General features: G+C 51.8%; 1 protein-coding gene and 1 long non-coding RNA gene across 7 annotated transcripts in view; one reads left to right on the top strand and one right to left on the bottom strand.

Moving 5' to 3' along the window:
- The window catches only part of cars1 (cysteinyl-tRNA synthetase 1), a 124,455-nt gene extending 109,334 nt beyond the window's left edge, over positions 1-15,121 (bottom strand). For 2 of the 6 annotated variants that reach the window (XR_015080970.1, XM_086007674.1), the window contains exon 1: positions 15,019-15,111. Coding sequence is in view for 5 of the 6 variants with exons in the window: in XM_086007674.1 (XP_085863800.1) it covers positions 15,019-15,034 (16 nt within the window). In the remaining variant the exon portion in view is untranslated. Of the gene's footprint in view, positions 1-14,972; positions 14,992-15,018 lie in introns of those variants that run through there. The other 4 variants (XM_086007676.1, XM_086007673.1, XM_086007672.1 and 1 more) reach the window with 4 other exon arrangements.
- Positions 15,122-15,177: 56 nt separating this feature from the next.
- LOC147106650 (uncharacterized) overlaps positions 15,178-17,464 on the top strand; it is a 48,958-nt gene continuing 46,671 nt past the window's right edge. The window contains exon 1 of the long non-coding RNA XR_015080973.1: positions 15,178-15,275. This is a non-coding gene — a long non-coding RNA (uncharacterized LOC147106650). The remainder of the gene's footprint in view (positions 15,276-17,464) is intronic.

Genomic DNA, 17,464 nt, shown 5'->3' with positions numbered 1-17,464 from the left:
TTTCTGTGGATTCCGTGAGTTTTGTTCAGGGGTTCCAAGGCTTCTCTGCCTCATTATAATATTAAAATACTCCCTCAATGGGTATAACATACTGTCTCAAACTGGTTTATGTTTAAAAGAATTGGGCATTTGGATAGTTTAAAAGCAACTGGCTCCGTTTCGCCTGCTGGCTTGTTTTGTTTAAAATGCCAGAATACTGGCGTTTTAAACAAAACAAGCCAGCAGGCAAAGCGGAGTCAACTGCTTTTAAACAGATCAAGATGCCCAATTCTTTTAAACAAAAACCAGTTTGAGACAGTATTTTAAAAACATTTATTATATTGAGGGAGTATTTTAAATATTATAATGAGGCAGAGAAGCCTTGGAATCCCGAAGAGAACTGTCACGGAATCCACAGAAATTGGCCTCGAGGTGTTGTATAATCCTAGGGGCCCTGAACAAACCGCAGTCCTGCCTCCATTCACATCAACAGGCTTGCAATGTATGCTGCTCCCTCCATCCCTCCCATGTACACACACACACACACACATAGGAGAATGGCACTGTGTTCAGTAGAGTGACTTACTGGATCACAGGTTGCTTTGGTTCGCCTCCCTTCTGTTCTGAAATGTGTGTCATTAGCAAGATCTAGCAGCTGTGGAACTATCATTTTTCATTGGAAGGTGACAAAGAGCATTTTAAACCAGCGATTGCAAAGGGAAGTGGGGGACTTAAAAGTCAGGAACAGTTTATGTAAAATAAACCACATTACAGCGAAACTTCACGGCACAAGCGGTCAACTGGAGAAGGTTCAATGAGCAATATTTAAACTTGTCTTTCTGGTATACAGAAGTCAGAGGGGGATCTTTTAACATCCCCGGCTAATCTCCCATGGTAAGCCAGAAGATATGTTGTTTTATAAGGAAAGGAGTATTATACCATGTAATGCACAAAGTGCTAATACGCAGGGTGTATAACCTGGCATGACAACTTTAGGTCCCCACAAGGTCTAATTACTGTATATAGACATATCCTGGGGGCAGTTAAAAGTCAATTGCTAGGCAAGTTTCTCCGGTGGGTATAGCTAACACTGAGGAAGATTGCAACATAACAAGAAGAAATGAGAAAACTTGCAGACTGGGCAGTTAAGTGGCAAATGAACTTTAACATAGATAAATGTGAGGTGGTGCACTTTGGTCGGAGAAACATCACCGACACCGTAGAAAATAAGAAACTGAATGGGGTAGAAGAGTAAAGGGATCTAGGGATATAGGTGAACAAATCATTAAAAGCAGCATCGCAGGTCAGCAAAGCAATTAAAAATGCCAACAAAGCACTGGGATGTATTTCTTGATGCATAGAATTCAAAAGCAGTGAAGTTATGTACAGTATAGGATCTTGGTCAGACCGAATGTAAGATTACAGTGCACAGTTCTGGTCTCCATATTATAAAAAAGACATAGAAGCACTGGAGAAAGAGTAAAAATATTTACAAGGATGGTACCAGAACTAAGATTACTGCTATCAGGAATGATTAAACAGGTTGGGGCTTTTTTCTTTAGAAAAGATTTAGAGGTGACCTGACAGAGGTCTTTAAAATTTTGAATGGGTGAGACAGGGTGGATGTGAAGAGAATGATTCCACGTGTGGGAGAATCCAATACAAGGGGCCATGAATACAATAGGGAAATAAGGAGAAATTTCTTCACTCAGAGTAGTTAGAATGTGGAACTCGCTACCACTGGAACTGCTTAGAGGATTTCAAAAAGGAAACTAGACGAGTACTTGAGAGAAATGGGAATAGAAAGATGTGCTGAAAGGCTGAGATGAAGTAGATGGAATGGAAGAAGACTCGTGTGGAGTATAAAAACCAGCACAGACCAGTTGGTCCGAATGGCTGTTTCTGTGCTGCTTATTCTATGTAATACTATGTATGTAGATGGGCAGCTACTTGTAAATCCCAAATTCTCCCCAAGGTCAGAATAAACCAGTAAGAAATTAAAAATGTTCTTTCTCTGCTTTTAAGTGTGAAACAGTAATTTGCATGTGACAAAGCGTCTAAAGTGCAACAATGGTCTCAAAATTGCTTTTTATGCACGTGAATCGCCTCTGGTGCTGCTCACGATAAGTCAGAGGAGGAGCAATTTTATACAGCCAGAAACATTATGCCATGTAAAGTGTAAGTGTATGCCTCGAAGTGTCAGTTAGTATCACTCGAATCGGAGTCAGAAAGTCATGAGTTCTAGCCACACTCCAGGATTTGAGCACATAATTCAGGCTGACATTTCAGTGCAGTACTGAGGGAGCACTGCATTTCGGATGGATGTAAAAGAACCCATGGCACTATTTGAAGAAGGTGGTGGCCTGGTGCCCTGGCCAACATTCAGCCTTCAACTAACAACACCAAAACAGATTAACTGGTTATTTACCTCACTGCTGTTTTGGGACCTTGCTGTGCAAAATTGGCTTCCATATTTGCCTACATTACAGTAGTGACTGGTTCAAAAGTAATTCATTGGCTGTGAAGCACTTTGGGATATTCTAAGGACATGAAAGACACTCTATAAATAAAAGTTCTTTCTGTTGTTAAGACGACAAAATGTAATTGCAGTTAAGTAAACACTGGGTGGGCTTAGACTGATGTTAATTAGATTACTTCAACATCTTGGCTCCAGTATTTTGTGATCCTAGAGAGAGTTGCTTTGTCTCCCTAGACCTGGTTGATTTGTCGGAAAGCTCGGTGCGTGTGTGGCAAGTGACACAATTGGACTGGACGAAATGTGAAAGTCATGACACTGTCACTATTCACTTCATACCCAATAAACCTGTTAACAATCCGTGACCCACACACAATGTCCCATCTATTGGGGGTGGGTGGGGGAAAAAGATTAGTAACTTGGGTAGGAGGAGAAGGTCAGGAACCTGGGGGCGGGGGAGCAGGTCAGTAACCTGGGGGCGGGGGGGGCGGGGGTGGTAGGGGAGAGAAGGTCAGGAACTCAGGGGTGGGGGTGATGGGATAAAGTCAAGAACTCGGGGGGGTTGGAGGAGTTGGCCAGGAACTTGGGTGGGGCAGGGGAGAGAGGGCCAGCAACTTGGGCAGGGGGAGGTGGTCAGGAACTTGGGGATGGGGGGGCGGGAACTTGTCGGGGAGGGAAAAGGTCAGAAACCCGGAGGGGGTAGGAACTTGTTTGGGTGGGGGGCGGGGCGGGGGGAGAAGGTCCTAACCCACGAGGGTGAGCCCCGTTAGAAAAAAAGCAACGAGAAGTAAAAAAACTTATCTGAACCGACTCCTGAATTTTGCCGGTGGATAGAGCTTTCCGGACATTTAACCTCCGGTTAAACGAAAGTTTCCTGTACTACTCTTGGTGTTAAATCCCCACATCCATTCCCATATGAGATCAACTAGTAACAAATTAACTATAATCATCACCAATATTCTTCATAACCATTCTATGGGACTAGCTGAAGTGCTCTTGCAGAGCGCCGGCACGGGCTCGACGGGCCAAATGGCCTCCTTCTGTGCTGATTTTAAATAGGTTTACAATATAATAAATAGGAACCCTTGATCTCAATGCCTGAACCACTCTCCCCTGCTCCTCACCTCACCCTTGTCCTGCACTACTCTACAGCCCCTGCCACCTCTGGCCACAGTTCCCCACCTTTAAATCAGACCACGTCACACATCAGAACCACATAACCTCGAGAGAAAGATACAACAAATATATTTATCACCTTTCAGTATGACCTTCAAGTGCAACACACTTTATATTAACTATTAATGATTGACTCGAATTGTATTTATTTTAGAAAATACAATCGGATTTAAAATAAGTTAGTTAGAAGAAAATTGTACCAATTTAGTAGTGAAACCAAGGTCGCATTGTGTAGAGTTAAATAGCGCTGCATTCGGCATCATGCTCATCTCGGGTGTGACATTATGATAAAATGCATAACTGTGCCCGTTATGTAGCAATGCAAGAAGCATCATTAACTGGGGAAAGGTGATTTCATAGCACTGCTACTAAGTGAATCAACACTGGGAAGGGGGCATACAGATACTCCAGCTGATGTGTACAGGATTCCCAAGCCCACGATCTACATCCCTTATCCAAACAGTATAAGCAGTATGCTGTCTATCTACACTGTCCTCAAAACAGTACCAGCATAATCCCTGTTGTGTTAATCAGATTTGATAACTCTAGTATCTATTCATTCATTGCTATGATTTTCTCCCCTCCTCTCCTAAAGGCACTGACTCTTCTAAAGGTACAGTTCCATGGATGCTGGCAGTTCACCAAATAGTTACTCTTCATGTTCGAACCTAGACAGTGTGCGCTGAAGGCTATACAACGATGAAGGTTATAACTGCTGAGCCTAATCCTATTCTCATAGGACGCCAAAACACACATCTTCCAGCCTAAATTACTGGACAGTTATCAGTTACATGAGCCTTGGCTGATTCCAAGAACAGAGTCCCAACTGCTGTCTGACAGATCAATTAGCTCAGCACAGGCCAGGAATTCATTTGGGACCCCCGCGTCTGTTTGGCTTAGTATCTGGCTAATGCCCCCTCCCACCGTGGGAGCATTCACTGTTTAGGATCAGGTATAGGTTCTTAGGCAAGATACTGAAGGGTGGTTACATATCCATTGAGCTCATAACCCACTATGAATCAGCATCTTCAGGAGATGGGAGGGGAGGAAAAAAATAAACTCAGATTAAAGTGCATTAGATTTTACAATGGAGTCTCCAGCAGTAGACTGTATCACGATGGCTGTATAACAATCAGTTTTGCACACAGAACCGAAACCACTGACATTTGTTCATTGCTCCCACAATATAAAATGCTCCTCCTTAATATCCCTGCAAACTTTGAGAATTAAACTCAAAGCTACAAGCTGACTGATGATCTGTTATGTCTGAGAAAAGAATCCTCACTGTTGCTGGTTGAGACTAGCAAAACTCCTGTTCATTAAATCAACTCAATTCCAACAATGGGTTATGACAAATTCTATGTCTATATAGCGGATAGCACATTTTAAAATTTATTCATTCACAGAATGTGGGCGTTGTTTGCAAGGCCAGCGTTTATTGCCAGGCCAGCATTTATTGCCCATCCCAAATTGCCCTCAAGGTGATGAACACCTTCTTGAACGGCTGCGGTCTGTGTAGTGAAGATAGGTAGGGAGTTCCAGGATTTTGACCCAGTGACGATGAAGGAACGGCGATATATGTCCAAGTCAGGATGGGGTGTGACTTGGAGGTGGTGCTGTTCCCATGCACCTGCTGCCCTTGTCCTTCTAGGTGGTAGAGGTCACAGGTTTGGGCGGTGCTGTCGAAGAAGCCTTGGCCAGTTGCTGCAGTGCATCTTGTAGATGGTACACACTGCAGCCACGGTAAGCCAGTGATGGAGGGAGTGAATGTTTGTTTAAGGTGGTGGATGGGGTGCCAATCAAGCGGGCTGCTTTGTCCTGGATGGTGTCGAGCTTCTTCAGTGTTGTTGGAGCTGCACTTGTGCCTCGTAGGTGGTGGAAAGGCTATGGGGAGTAAGGCGGCGAGTCACACGCCACAGAATACCCAGCCTCTGACCTGCTCTTGTAGACACAGTATTTATGTGGCTGGTCCAGTTAAGTTTCTGGTCAATGGTGACCCCCTGGATGTTAATGGTGGGGGATTTGACACTGGTAATGTGATTGAATTACAAGGGGAGGTAGTTAGACTCTCTCTTTTTGGAGATGGTCATTACGGAGCTCATGTGTGGCATGAGTGTTACTTGCAACTTATCAGCCTAAGCTTGGATGTTGTCCAGGTCTTGCTGCATGTGGGCACGGACTGCTTCATTATCTGAGGAAGTGCAATCTTACGATGGAGGGGAAGTCACTGATGGTTGGGCTTAGGACACTGCCCTGAGCGACATCCTGCAGCAATGTCGTGGGGCTGAGATCATTGGCCTCCCAACAACCGCACCATCTTCCTTTGTGTTAGGTATGACTCCAGCCAGTGGAGAGTTTTCCCCCTGATCCCCATTGACTTCAATTTTATTAGGGTTCCTTAGTGTCATACTTGGTCAATTGCTGCCCTTGATGTCAAGGGCAATCACCTCACCTCTGAGTGCTTCTTCCAAGTGGTACTCAACATGGAGGAGTACAGATTCATCAGTTGAGGGCCCATGTTTTACCTGATGCCACAGGCATCGTTCCCTCTAAGCTGCACGACTGCACAGCTCTCTGCCAGTCCTGCACAGCCCGGGGCCATCTTTTCCCCCCACCCTGTTATGTTCATAAATAAATAGACGTTTTCATTATGAACAGCTAGCTTGAGCTAGTCATTTATTCAGCCATGTGGACTAGTGTACAGGCATCCGTCTTGACTACTGCCTTGTGGGTAGCCCCTTACTAAAACATACAGCTCCACCTAGTGTACCATTCTAGAATGACATGTTACTGATCATTACACACCCCATGTAAAATATTGCACATGCGTGAAGCTGTGAATGGGCCACACAGCCCCTTAAAAGGGCTGTGCACCCAAAAAATAATTAGGGGGAAAAGATTGGCCACAGGGTCTGAAGTCAATGTTGAGGACTCCCGGGCCATTCCCCCCTGACTGTACACTATTGTCACCACCTCTGGTGTGTCTGTCCTGCCAGTGGAACAGGACATAACCTGGAATGGTGACAGATGAGTCTGGGATATGATTCTGAGTATGTTGCTTGACTAATCTGTGGGACAGCTCTCCCAATTTTGGCACTAGTCCCCAGATGTTAGTGAGGAGGCCTTTACAGAGTCAACTGGGCTGGATGGGCCTGTCGTATCCAAATCTGATGCCTAGGTCAATAGCAGGTGGCTCATCCTGTTTTATTCTTATTTCTTGTAGCTGTGGCTTGCTAGGCCATTACAGAGGGTTAAGATTCAACCATATTCCTGTGGGTCTGGAGTCACACATAAGCCAGATAGCAAGGTTTCCTAAAGGGCACGAGTGAACCAGTTGGGTTTTTACGACAATCCAATAGTTTCACAGTAACCATTACTGATATTATTTTTTAATCTACAATCCGATAGTTTTTATTCCAGATTTATTGAAGTAACTGAATTCACAAACTGCCATGGTGGAATTTGAATTCGCATCTCCAGGTTATTAGTCCAGTAACTTAATTATATGCTACAGTACCCGCTCCCATACTAGATATCAGAGACATCTGATTGAGGAGTTGGGATGAGCGTACCTACGCGTGCGTTACGTCGAAAGAAAGCTCACAGTTCCAAAACGACGGTAACCGTATTTACGTTTTGGCCGGACAAAAATTGCGCCCGCGGTATCCGAAAAACCTTCAAAATTCCGCTCATTAGCGACAGAGTGACCTCGAGGTCGACCAATCGTACGGCAGGTTCCTGGCACGTGCAGCCGGGCCCTTCGACGGTCGAGTGACGGGACGATTGACCAATCCTACGCTTTGGTGACCTGACGGTCGACCAATTGGTGCGTGTGTGGGCGGGCCTTATCGTTCTGAACCGAGGTGAGTAGCCGCCATCTTGCTTCCATTCTTTTTCCTGCTTTCTGCGTCTTTCTTTTCAAATATACATTTCCAGCAAAATAAAATTGCTTTTATTAAATTGTTTTTAAAAAAACTTCATTCATTTGTAAATATTTTGTCCAACCTGAAGATTCTTTTTCCTACCTTTCCCCGTTTTTGTTAGGTCTCAAAGCCTGGGCCTTTCTTGCCCAGCCAGGCCCGAGCTAGGTAATTGTCCCACAGCTTCTGCAAAGCTCCTCACCACCCCCCGGTGTCACGTTACCTGGGGCAACGGCGTCAGCCACGAGGGTCAGGGTGCGCGCGCAGCAGGAGCAGCTGAGACGCGGCGTCTCTCTCTGTTCCCCACTCGGCTCGGGCGGGGGGCTCTCGGGAGTGCGGATCTCGGGCGGGGCTTGGAGAGCGGAAAGGGTTACCCCGGCAACCGGGCCCGCCGGCCGTCTCTCTCAGCCGCAATCGGCGGACTTGAAGCCAGCTCGGGAGGGCGGGGGGGGGCCGGTGCTCGGGAGATCGGGCCTCCGGAGTTCGGTGCTTGGGTGGGGGGGGAAACGGGGTTCCGGAGATCCGGGGGGGGGGGGCTTGGGAGATCGGGGGGGGCGGGGCTCGGGAGGGCGGGGCTCGGGGGGGCGGAGGTCAGGGGGCTCAGGGACTCTTCCCCCCTCCCCCCTCCTCTTCCCCTCCTCCCCTCCCTTCCCCCCTCCCCTCCCTCTTCCCCCCCCCTCCCCATCCCCCCAGTCGCTCTCTCTTCCCCCACAGTCGCTCGCTCTCTTCCCCCCCCAGTCGCTCGCTCTCTTCCCCCCCCAGTCGCTCGCTCTCTTCCCCCCCCAGTCGCTCGCTCTCTTCCCCCCCAGTCGCTCGCTCTCTTCCCCCCCCAGTCGCTCGCTCTCTTCCCCCCCCAGTCGCTCGCTCTCTTCCCCCCCAGTCGCTCGCTCTCTCCCCCCCAGTCGTCGCTCGCTCTCTTCCCCCCCCAGTCGCTTCGCTCTCTTCCCCCCCCAGTCGCTCGCTCTCTTCCCCCCCCAGTCGCTCGCTCTCTTCCCCCCCCAGTCGCTCGCTCTCTTCCCCCCCCCAGTCGCTCGCTCTCTTCCCCCCCAGTCGCTCGCTCTCTTCCCCCCAGTCGCTCGCTCTCTTCCCCCCCCAGTCGCTCGCTCTCTTCCCCCCCCAGTCGCTCGCTCTCTTCCCCCCCAGTCGCTCTCTCTCTTCCCCCCGTCGCTCTCTTCCCCCCCCAGTCGCTCTCTCTCTTCCCCCCCCCGTCGCTCTCTCTTCCCCCCCCAGTCGCTCTCTCTCTTCCCCCCCCCAAGTCGCTCTCTCTTCCCCCCCCAGTCGCTCTCTCTTCCCCCCCCCAGTCACTCTCTTTCCTCCCCCCCCAGTCGCTCTCTCTCCTCCCCCCCCCAGTCGCTCTCTCTTTCCTCCCCCCCAGTCGCTCTCTCTTCCCCCCCCCAGTCGCTCTCTCTCCCCCCCCCCCAGTCGCTCTCTCTTCCCCCCCCCAGTCGCTCTCTCTTCCCCCCCCCCCCCAGTCGCTCTCTCTTCCCCCCCCCCAGTCGCTCTCTCTTCCCCCCCCCCCCGTCGCTCTCTCTTCCCCCCCCCCCCCCACCCAGTCGCTCTCTCTCTTCCCCCCTGTGGTAAACCACCGTCATACCTGTCTGTGTCTATGTGTATTCCACTAGGTACAGGTCTGGACATGCCTCGGCTGACTCCTCCCACTATTCCAGGTATATAAGTGACTACCTCCCAGTCCCTTAGTATTCTGGACGGTCGACCACTCGAGACAAGACCTTCATTCTTTAGTTAATAAAAGCCTGATTGTTACTCGCTCAACCTCAGTCTTTTGAGTAATTGATGGCGCATCAATTTTATTAACTAAATTTTTTATAATGGAGAAGATCCTCACACCAGCATGCCTGGACCTGGACAGTCGGGAAGCGACGCTTCCACCAAGTTTGCTCACTGGCTCACGTGCTTCGAGACATCCTGACTGCCTCCACTGCGGTCGAAACGGATGCGGACAAACTGTCTGTCCTGTTCTCCAAGGTGAACCACCGAGTGTACTCAGTCATCCGGGACGCGACCCTCGTACACATCCGCCCTCCAGCTCCTCAAGACCCAGTACACGCGCCCTGTGAACGAAGTATACGCTAGGCACCTTCTGGGAGTCGCAAGCAACAACCTGGGGAATCGACTGAGGAATACCTCCAAGCACTGTCCGTGCTTGGCCGGGCCTGTGGGTGTAAGGCGGTAACGCCCATTAAGTACACGGAGGAACTGATCCGGGATGCCTTCGTAGCGGGCCACAGGTCCAACTACACCCGACAGCGACTGCTGGAGCAGAGTGACCTCACCCTCGACAAAGCCTCCGACATCGCACTAACGCTGGACGCAGCCTTCCGGGGCATGGATGCCTACTCCTCTGCACCGTGGACACCGCGGGGAACGGCAACCTGGGACACGGTAGGACAGCCCCATAGCACCGTGCCACCCCAGCCACAGCCCAACAACGGCCCAACTACCGCAGCAGTGTCCCAAAGCCAGACAGCAGTATCCCAAGGCCAGAAATGCTACTTCTGTGGCCAGGCCAAACACCCCAGAGCGCGCTGCCCGGCGAAGAATGCGACCTGCTCGGGCTGCGGGAAAAAGGACACTACGCCAGCGTCTGCAAGGCCAAAGCCGCCCCGAACGCCAGCAGCGCCGCGTGTGGGCCGTGCGAGCCGCCATCTTGGGCCCCCAACAGCGCCGCGTGTGGGCCGTGCGGGCCACCATCTTGGGCCTCCCCAGCCATGTGCGAACCACCGCAGCAGCAGCCATCTTGGACGACTCCAGCCACATGGGAATCATGGACGCCGCCATCTTGGACACCAGCCGGGACGCAGCAGACCGCCAACCCCCCCCCCATCTGATACTCGCAGCGACACACCGACCCCTACACTGGCCTCTGTGACGCTGGACCAAATGAGACTGCACCAGCTAGCTCGGTCCAAAATGGACGTTAAGGGAAACGGCCATGCAATAAACTGCCTTTTTGACTCCAGGAGCACAGAGAGCTTCATCCACCCCGGCACGGTGTTGCTCTCTCCCAGTCCTGCCTGCGCACCAGCGGATTTCTATGGCCTCCGAGTCCCAGTCAGCGGACATTGGCGGCTACTGCGTGGTGACACTAGTAGTAGACGGGACTGTGTTCAATAATTTTAAACTCTTGGTCCTGCCCGAACTCTGCGCTGCCGTTCTACTGGGGTTGGATTTCCAGTGCCACCTCAAAAGCGTTACGATGGCGTACGGTGGCCCCCTCCCCCCACTCACAGTCCGCAGCCAGCAGCCTCCAAATTGCCCGCCGCGCACCAGATGCAACTTCTCCACACTCAGCGTCTCACCCCCCCCACTGTTTGCTAACCTCACCCCCGACTGTAAGCCCGTCGCCACAAAGAGCAGGCGATACAGTGCCGGGGACAGGGTTTTCATCAAAACCGAAGTGGAACGGCTCCTGAAGGAGGGGATTATTGAAGGCAGCTCCAGCCCCTGGCGAGCCCAGGTTGTGGTTGTTAAGACCGGCGAGAAACAACGCCTGGTCATCGACTACAGCCAAACAATAAACCGCTACACCCTGCTGGACGCCTACCCACTCCCCCGCATAGCGGACATGGTCAACCAGATCGCGCAGTACCGCGTCTTTTCGACCATTGACCTGAAATCAGCGTACCACCAGCTCCCCATCCGCCCCGAAGACCGCCAGTATACTGCTTTTGAGGCAAACGGCCGCCTCTATCACTTCCTTAGAGTTCCCTTCGGCGTTACCAATGGGGTCTCCGTCTTCCAAAGGGAGATGGACCGGATGGTCGATCAAAACGAGCTGCAGGCCACTTTCCCTTACCTAGATAATGTGACCATCTGCGGCCATGACTTGCAGGACCATGACGCAAACCTCGAGAAATTCCTCCGCACCGCCCAACTCCTGAACCTGACATATAACAAGGAGAAGTGCATATTCTGCACAGACCGCCTCGCCATCCTTGGCTGTGTTGTGGAACACGAGGTCATCGGTCCCGACCCGGACCGGATGCGTCCCCTTATGGAACTCCCACTGCCTAAAAGCTCTGAAGAGGTGCCTAGGGTTTTTTTCCCTACTACGCTCAGTGGGTCCCCTACTATGCAGACAAAGCCCGTCCGCTGATCAAGTCCACCTCTTTTCCCGTGACGGCAGAGGCCCGCTTAGCCTTCCACCGTATCAAGGAAGACATTGCCAAAGCCACCATGCACGCAGTGGACGAATCCATCCCCTTCCAGGTGGAAAGCGATGCGTCCGACTTCGCTCTGGCCGCCACCCTTAATCAGGCGGGGAGACCTGTGGCATTCTTCTCACGAACCCTCCAGGGCCCGGAGACCAGACACTCCGTGGTCGAGAAGGAGGCCCAGGCTATCGTGGAGGCTGTGCGTCATTGGAGGCACTACCTGGCCGGAAAACGATTTACCCTGCTCACTGACCAGCGTTCAGTTGCTTTTATGTTCAACAACAAGCAGAGGGGCAAAATCAAAAATGACAAGATCTTGAGGTGGAGAATCGAACTTTCCACCTACAATTACGAGATCTTGTACCGGCCTGGGAAGCTCAATGAACCCCCAGACGCCCTATCGCGTGGCACCTGCGCCAGCGCGCAGATCGATAGGCTGAGGGCCCTCCACAATGACCTCTGCCACCCAGGGGTCACCAGGTTCTTCCACTTCATCAAGGCCCGCAACCTGCCTTACTCCATCGAGGAGGTCAGGACCATGACCAAGAACTGCCAACTCTGCGCTGAGTGCAAACCGCACTTTTATAGACCAGACAGAGCCCACCTGATAAAAGCCACTCGCCCTTTCGAACGCCTGAGCGTCGATTTCAAAGGGCCTCTCCCCTCCTCCGACCGCAATGTGTACTTCCTCAACATCATTGACGAGTACTCCCGGTTCCCGTTCGCTATCCCCTGCCCGGACATGACCAGTGCCACGGTCATTAAATCTCTGAACAGCCTCTTCACCCTGTTCGGTTTCCCCAGCTATATCCATAGCGACCGGGGCTCATCGTTTATGAGCGACGAACTCCGCCAGTACCTGCTCGCTAGGGGTATAGCCACAAGCAGGACCACCAGTTACAACCCCCGGGGGAACGGACAGGTGGAAAGAGAGAATGCAACAGTTTGGAAGGCCGCCCTACTAGCCTTAAAGTCTAGGGGCCTTCCGACCTCCCGCTGGCAGGAGGTGCTCCCCGATGCGCTCCACTCGATTCGGTCACTGCTCTGCACTGCCACCACTCACGAGAAAATGTTTGTCTTCCCAAGGAAGTCCACATCGGGGACATCGTTACCGCCATGGCTGACGTCCCCAGGGCCGGTACTACTGAGAAGACACGCGAGGGCCAATAAAACGGACCCCCTGGTCGAGAGGGTCGACCTCTTCCACGCCAACCCCCAGTACGCTTACATTGCGTACCCGGACGGGCGGGAGGACACAGTCTCCATACGAGACCTCGCACCCTCGGGGACCGCTGTAACCCACTACCCATTACCACCCCCCCACCACGGCCCGATATCCAACCCCAGCAGCCGGCTCGCCTTGGACCGTCACCCACGAGGACTGCACTCCAGGGCCCCAGCCTACACGGGACGCGACGCCGGAAGCTCCACCACCCCTGCCGTCGCCACGTCGATCACAGCGGCAGACAAGACCTCCGGAGAGACTCCAATACACGAGCTTTTAAATACACTTCACCCCGCCGGACTCATTTTTAAACAAGGGGTGAATGTGGTAAACCACTGTCATACCTGTCTGTGTCTGTATGTGTATTCCACTAGGTACAGGTCTGGCCATGCCTCGGCTGACTCCTCCCACTATTCCAGGTATATAAGTGACTACCTCCCAGTCCCTTAGTATTCTGGACGGGTCGACCACTCGAGACAAGACCTTCATTCTTTGGTTAATAAAAGCCTGATTGTTACTCGCTCAACCTCAGTCTTTTGAGTAATTGATGGGGGGGTGGGGGGGGTGATGCGCCAAGTCGCTCTCTCTCTTCCCCCCCCCCAGTCGCTCTCTCTCTTCTCCCCCCCCCCCAGTCGCTCTCTCTCTTCCCCCCCGCCCCCAGTCGCTCTCTCTCTCTTCACCACCCCCCCCCCAGTCGCGCTCTCTCTCTCTTCCAACAACAACATGCCCTCAAAAGACCCTCGGCACCGCCGGGCACTTCAGCTAGTATTTTATAAAAACATGTCCTATCGCCAGATCACCAGCCCAGTTTTGCTTTCACTACAGGACAGCCCGGGTAGGTGCGGCAAGGAACCTTTTTTTCCCCTCCCAACCTGGCTGGCCCCAGGCTTGCAGGGGGCTGCCGACCAGACTCGCAGCCATCAGATCTCTCTTTCCCCCCCGCCCAGTCGCTCTCTCTCTTCCCCCCGCCCAGTCGCTCTCTCTCTTCCCCCCCGCCCAGTCGCTCTCTCTCTTCCCCCCCGCCCAGTCGCTCTCTCTCTTCCCCCCCGCCCAGTCGCTCTCTCTCTTCCCCCCCGCGCAGTCGCTCTCTCTCTTCCCCCCCGCGCAGTCGCTCTCTCTCTTCCCCCCGCGCAGTCGCTCTCTCTCTTCCCCCCGCAGTCGCTCTCTCTCTTCCCCCCGCAGTCGCTCTCTCTCTTCCCCCCCGCAGTCGCTCTCTCTCTTCCCCCCCGCAGTCGCTCTCTCTCTTCCCCCCCGCAGTCGCTCTCTCTCTTCCCCCCCGCAGTCGCTCTCTCTCTTTCCCCCCGCAGTCGCTCTCTCTCTTTCCCCCCGCAGTCGCTCTCTCTCTTTCCCCCCCGCAGTCGCTCTCTCTTTCCCCCCCGCAAGTCGCTCTCTCCCCCCCAGTCGCTCTCTCTCTTCTCCCCCCCAGTCGCTCTCTCTCTTCTCCCCCCCCAGTCGCTCTCTCTCTTCTCCCCCCCCAGTCGCTCTCTCTCTTCTCCCCCCCCAGTCGCTCTCTCTTCTCCCCCCCCCAGTCGCTCTCTCTCTTCTCCCCCCCCAAGTCGCTCTCTCTCTTCTCCCCCCCCCAAGTCGCTCTCTCTCTTCTCCCCCCCCAGTCGCTCTCTCTCTTCTCCCCCCCCAGTCGCTCTCTCTCTTCTCCCCCCCAGTCGCTCTCTCTCTTCTCCCCCCCCAGTCGCTCTCTCTCTTCCCCCCCCCAGTCGCTCTCTCTCTTCCCCCCCCCAGTCGCTCTCTCTCTTCACCCCCCAGTCGCTCTCTCTCTCTCTCTCTTCCAACAACAACATGCCTCAAAAGACCCTCGGCACCGCCGGGCACTTCAGCTAGTATTTTATAAAAACATGTCCTATCGCCAGATCACCAGCCCAGTTTCGCTTTCACTACAGGACAGCCCGGGTAGGTGCGGCAAGGAACCTTTTTTTTCCTCCCAACCTGGCTGGCCCCAGGCTTGCAGGGAGCTGCCGACCAGACTCGCAGCCATGAGATCACTGCTATACTCAGCGCCAACGCACATTTGCCGTCAGACATCATGTTGGTCAGCGCCCCTCATTCACTTACCCTCGCCGCTCTCCATCCTGTTCTACTGCGCCGACGCTGATGCAAGAGGCGGCACAGGGCCGGAAGTTACGCTACATCCACATAACCCTCCCCCGGTAGCTAGGAAACCGAACAATCAGCGGGTGCAGCGCGCCCATTGGCCGCAGTGTGTACGTCACTACGTCTATCAGAGGGCGAGGCCAATAGAACGGTAACCATGGAGACAGGTGGGCGTGAAGCGGCTGTGTGGTAGAGCCAGGCTGTGGTACCCAGAGCAGGTAAGAGCATTGTGGCTGGTGAGGGCTCTTATACTGCACCATAGTATGAAAAGAGAGTTTGTGCTAGCCAACCTCAGGAAGTGGTTCCTCGTCAAACTGGCATAGAAACATAGAAGATAGGAGCAGGAGTAGGCCATTCGGCCCTTCGAGCCTGCTCCACCATTCAACGAGATCATGGCTGATCATCCAAACCCTAGCACCCGGTCCCTACACCGACAGCCATCCCACCCAAGCCCTATCCCCGTAACTCCACGTATTTAATCCCCCCTAACACTAAGGGCCAATTTTTTTATCATGGCCAATCAACCTAACCCGCACATCTTTGGACTGTGGGAGGAAACCGGAGCACCCGGAGGAAACCCACGCAAACACGGGAGGATGTGCAAACTCCCGAGTCACCCGAGGCCAGATTTGAACCCAGGTCCCTGGCGCTGTGAGGCAACAGTGCTAACCACTATGCCACCGTGCTGCCCTGCATATTACTGACCTGGACTTGATTATACAGGGCATAATTTCAAAATTTGCAGATGATCCGAAACTCGGAAATGTAGTCAACAATGAGGAGGATAGTAATAGACTTCAAGAGGACATAGACAGGCTGGTGAAATGAGCAGACACTTGGCAGATGAAATTTAACGCAGAGAAGTGTAAAGTGGTTAATTTTGGTAGGAATAATGAGGAGAGGCAATGTGAACTAAATGGTGCAATTTTAAAAGGGTGCAGGAACAGAGGGACCTGGGTGTGTATGTACACACATTTTTGAAGGTGGCATAACAAGTTGAGAAGGCTGTTAAAAAAGCATATGGGATCGTTGGCTTTATTAATAGAGGAATAGAGTAGAAAAGCAAGGAGGTTATGCTAAATCTTTATAAAACACTGATTAGGCCTCAGCTGGAGTATTGTGTTCAATTCTGGGCACTTTAGCAATGATGTCAAAGCTTTGGAGAGGGTGCAGAAGAGATTTACAAGAATGATTCCAGGGATGAGGGACTTCAGTTATGTGGAGAGACTGGAGAAGCTGGGGTTGTTCTCCTTTGAGCAGAGAAGATTGAGAAGATTTGATAGAGGTGTTCAAAATCATGAATGGTTTGATCGAGTAAATAAGGAGAAACTGTTTCCTGTGGCAGAAGGTTGGTAACTAGAGGACACAAATTTAAGGTGATTGGGAAAAGAACAAGAGATGACATGAGAAAACATTTTTTTACATAGCGAGTTGTTGTGATGTGAAATGCACTCCCTGAAAGGATGGTGCAAGTTGATTCAATAGTAACATTCAAAAGGGAATTAGATAAATACTTGAAGGGAATTTTTTTTACTGGGCTGGGGGGGGGGGGGCGGGGGGCGGGGAAGAGCAGAGCAGTGGATTAATTGGATACCTCTATCAAGAGCTGGCACAGACATAATGGGCAGAATGGCCTCCTTCTGTGCTGTATCATTCTATGATTCTATGCGTCTTTGGAGACCACAGATTGTATCCTGGCTGAATTCTTCTCAACAGCCGAGGTCTGCTGGTAGAAATGTAAAGACCTGATTGCAACTTTTGAATGACTGCTTTAATGTTGCACATAAGGTGGACTGGACTGGACAGTCCAGTCCGGTCCGGTCCAGTCCAGTCCCACGGATGGCCGCCCAGTCACTGTGACAGAAAAAGACCAACATTTAAGGGTGGATTTTTCTTTGAGTTACTCTGCACCACACCGTTTTCCACTCCATATTCCCTATTGGCGTAAGTGCAGGATTTTTCATTTAAAATAGGTAACAATCACTCTTATTTGAAGATGAAAGTAGACAGGAAGAATATGAAGACCAAGGCTATTGTCTTCAGCAATAGCTAATGATACCTTTGTGCTCACCACAAAGCATGGATGCAATGAGGCCTATGCAGCTACTAGAATCTGCTGGTATCTTGAAGCAGACCTCCAGATGTCTCATAGATCAGGGTAGAGTTGCCAACTCTGGTTGGATGTATTCCTGGAAGTTTTATGACATGACTTTCCATCTCCAACTGCTCCATCCCATGCTGCAGTCATTGATCATCCGACACGTTTATTCTCGTGTGCACCGCCTTCCCACATCAATTGGAAAGTGAACATAATCTTCATTACCAATTTGATGATTCTCAACTGTCAGTCAAACAGCCTAGTTAGTATGGGGCAGTCAGACTGCAGGCACATCTCTGGAGCCTACTT

The sequence above is a fragment of the Somniosus microcephalus genome, chromosome 15 (genome assembly GCF_052327205.1).
Source record: "Somniosus microcephalus isolate GS21.2 chromosome 15, FLI_Smic_1.0, whole genome shotgun sequence".
NCBI classification, from domain to species: Eukaryota; Metazoa; Chordata; class Chondrichthyes; order Squaliformes; family Somniosidae; genus Somniosus; species Somniosus microcephalus.
This window is presented reverse-complemented; position numbering and strand designations above follow the sequence as displayed.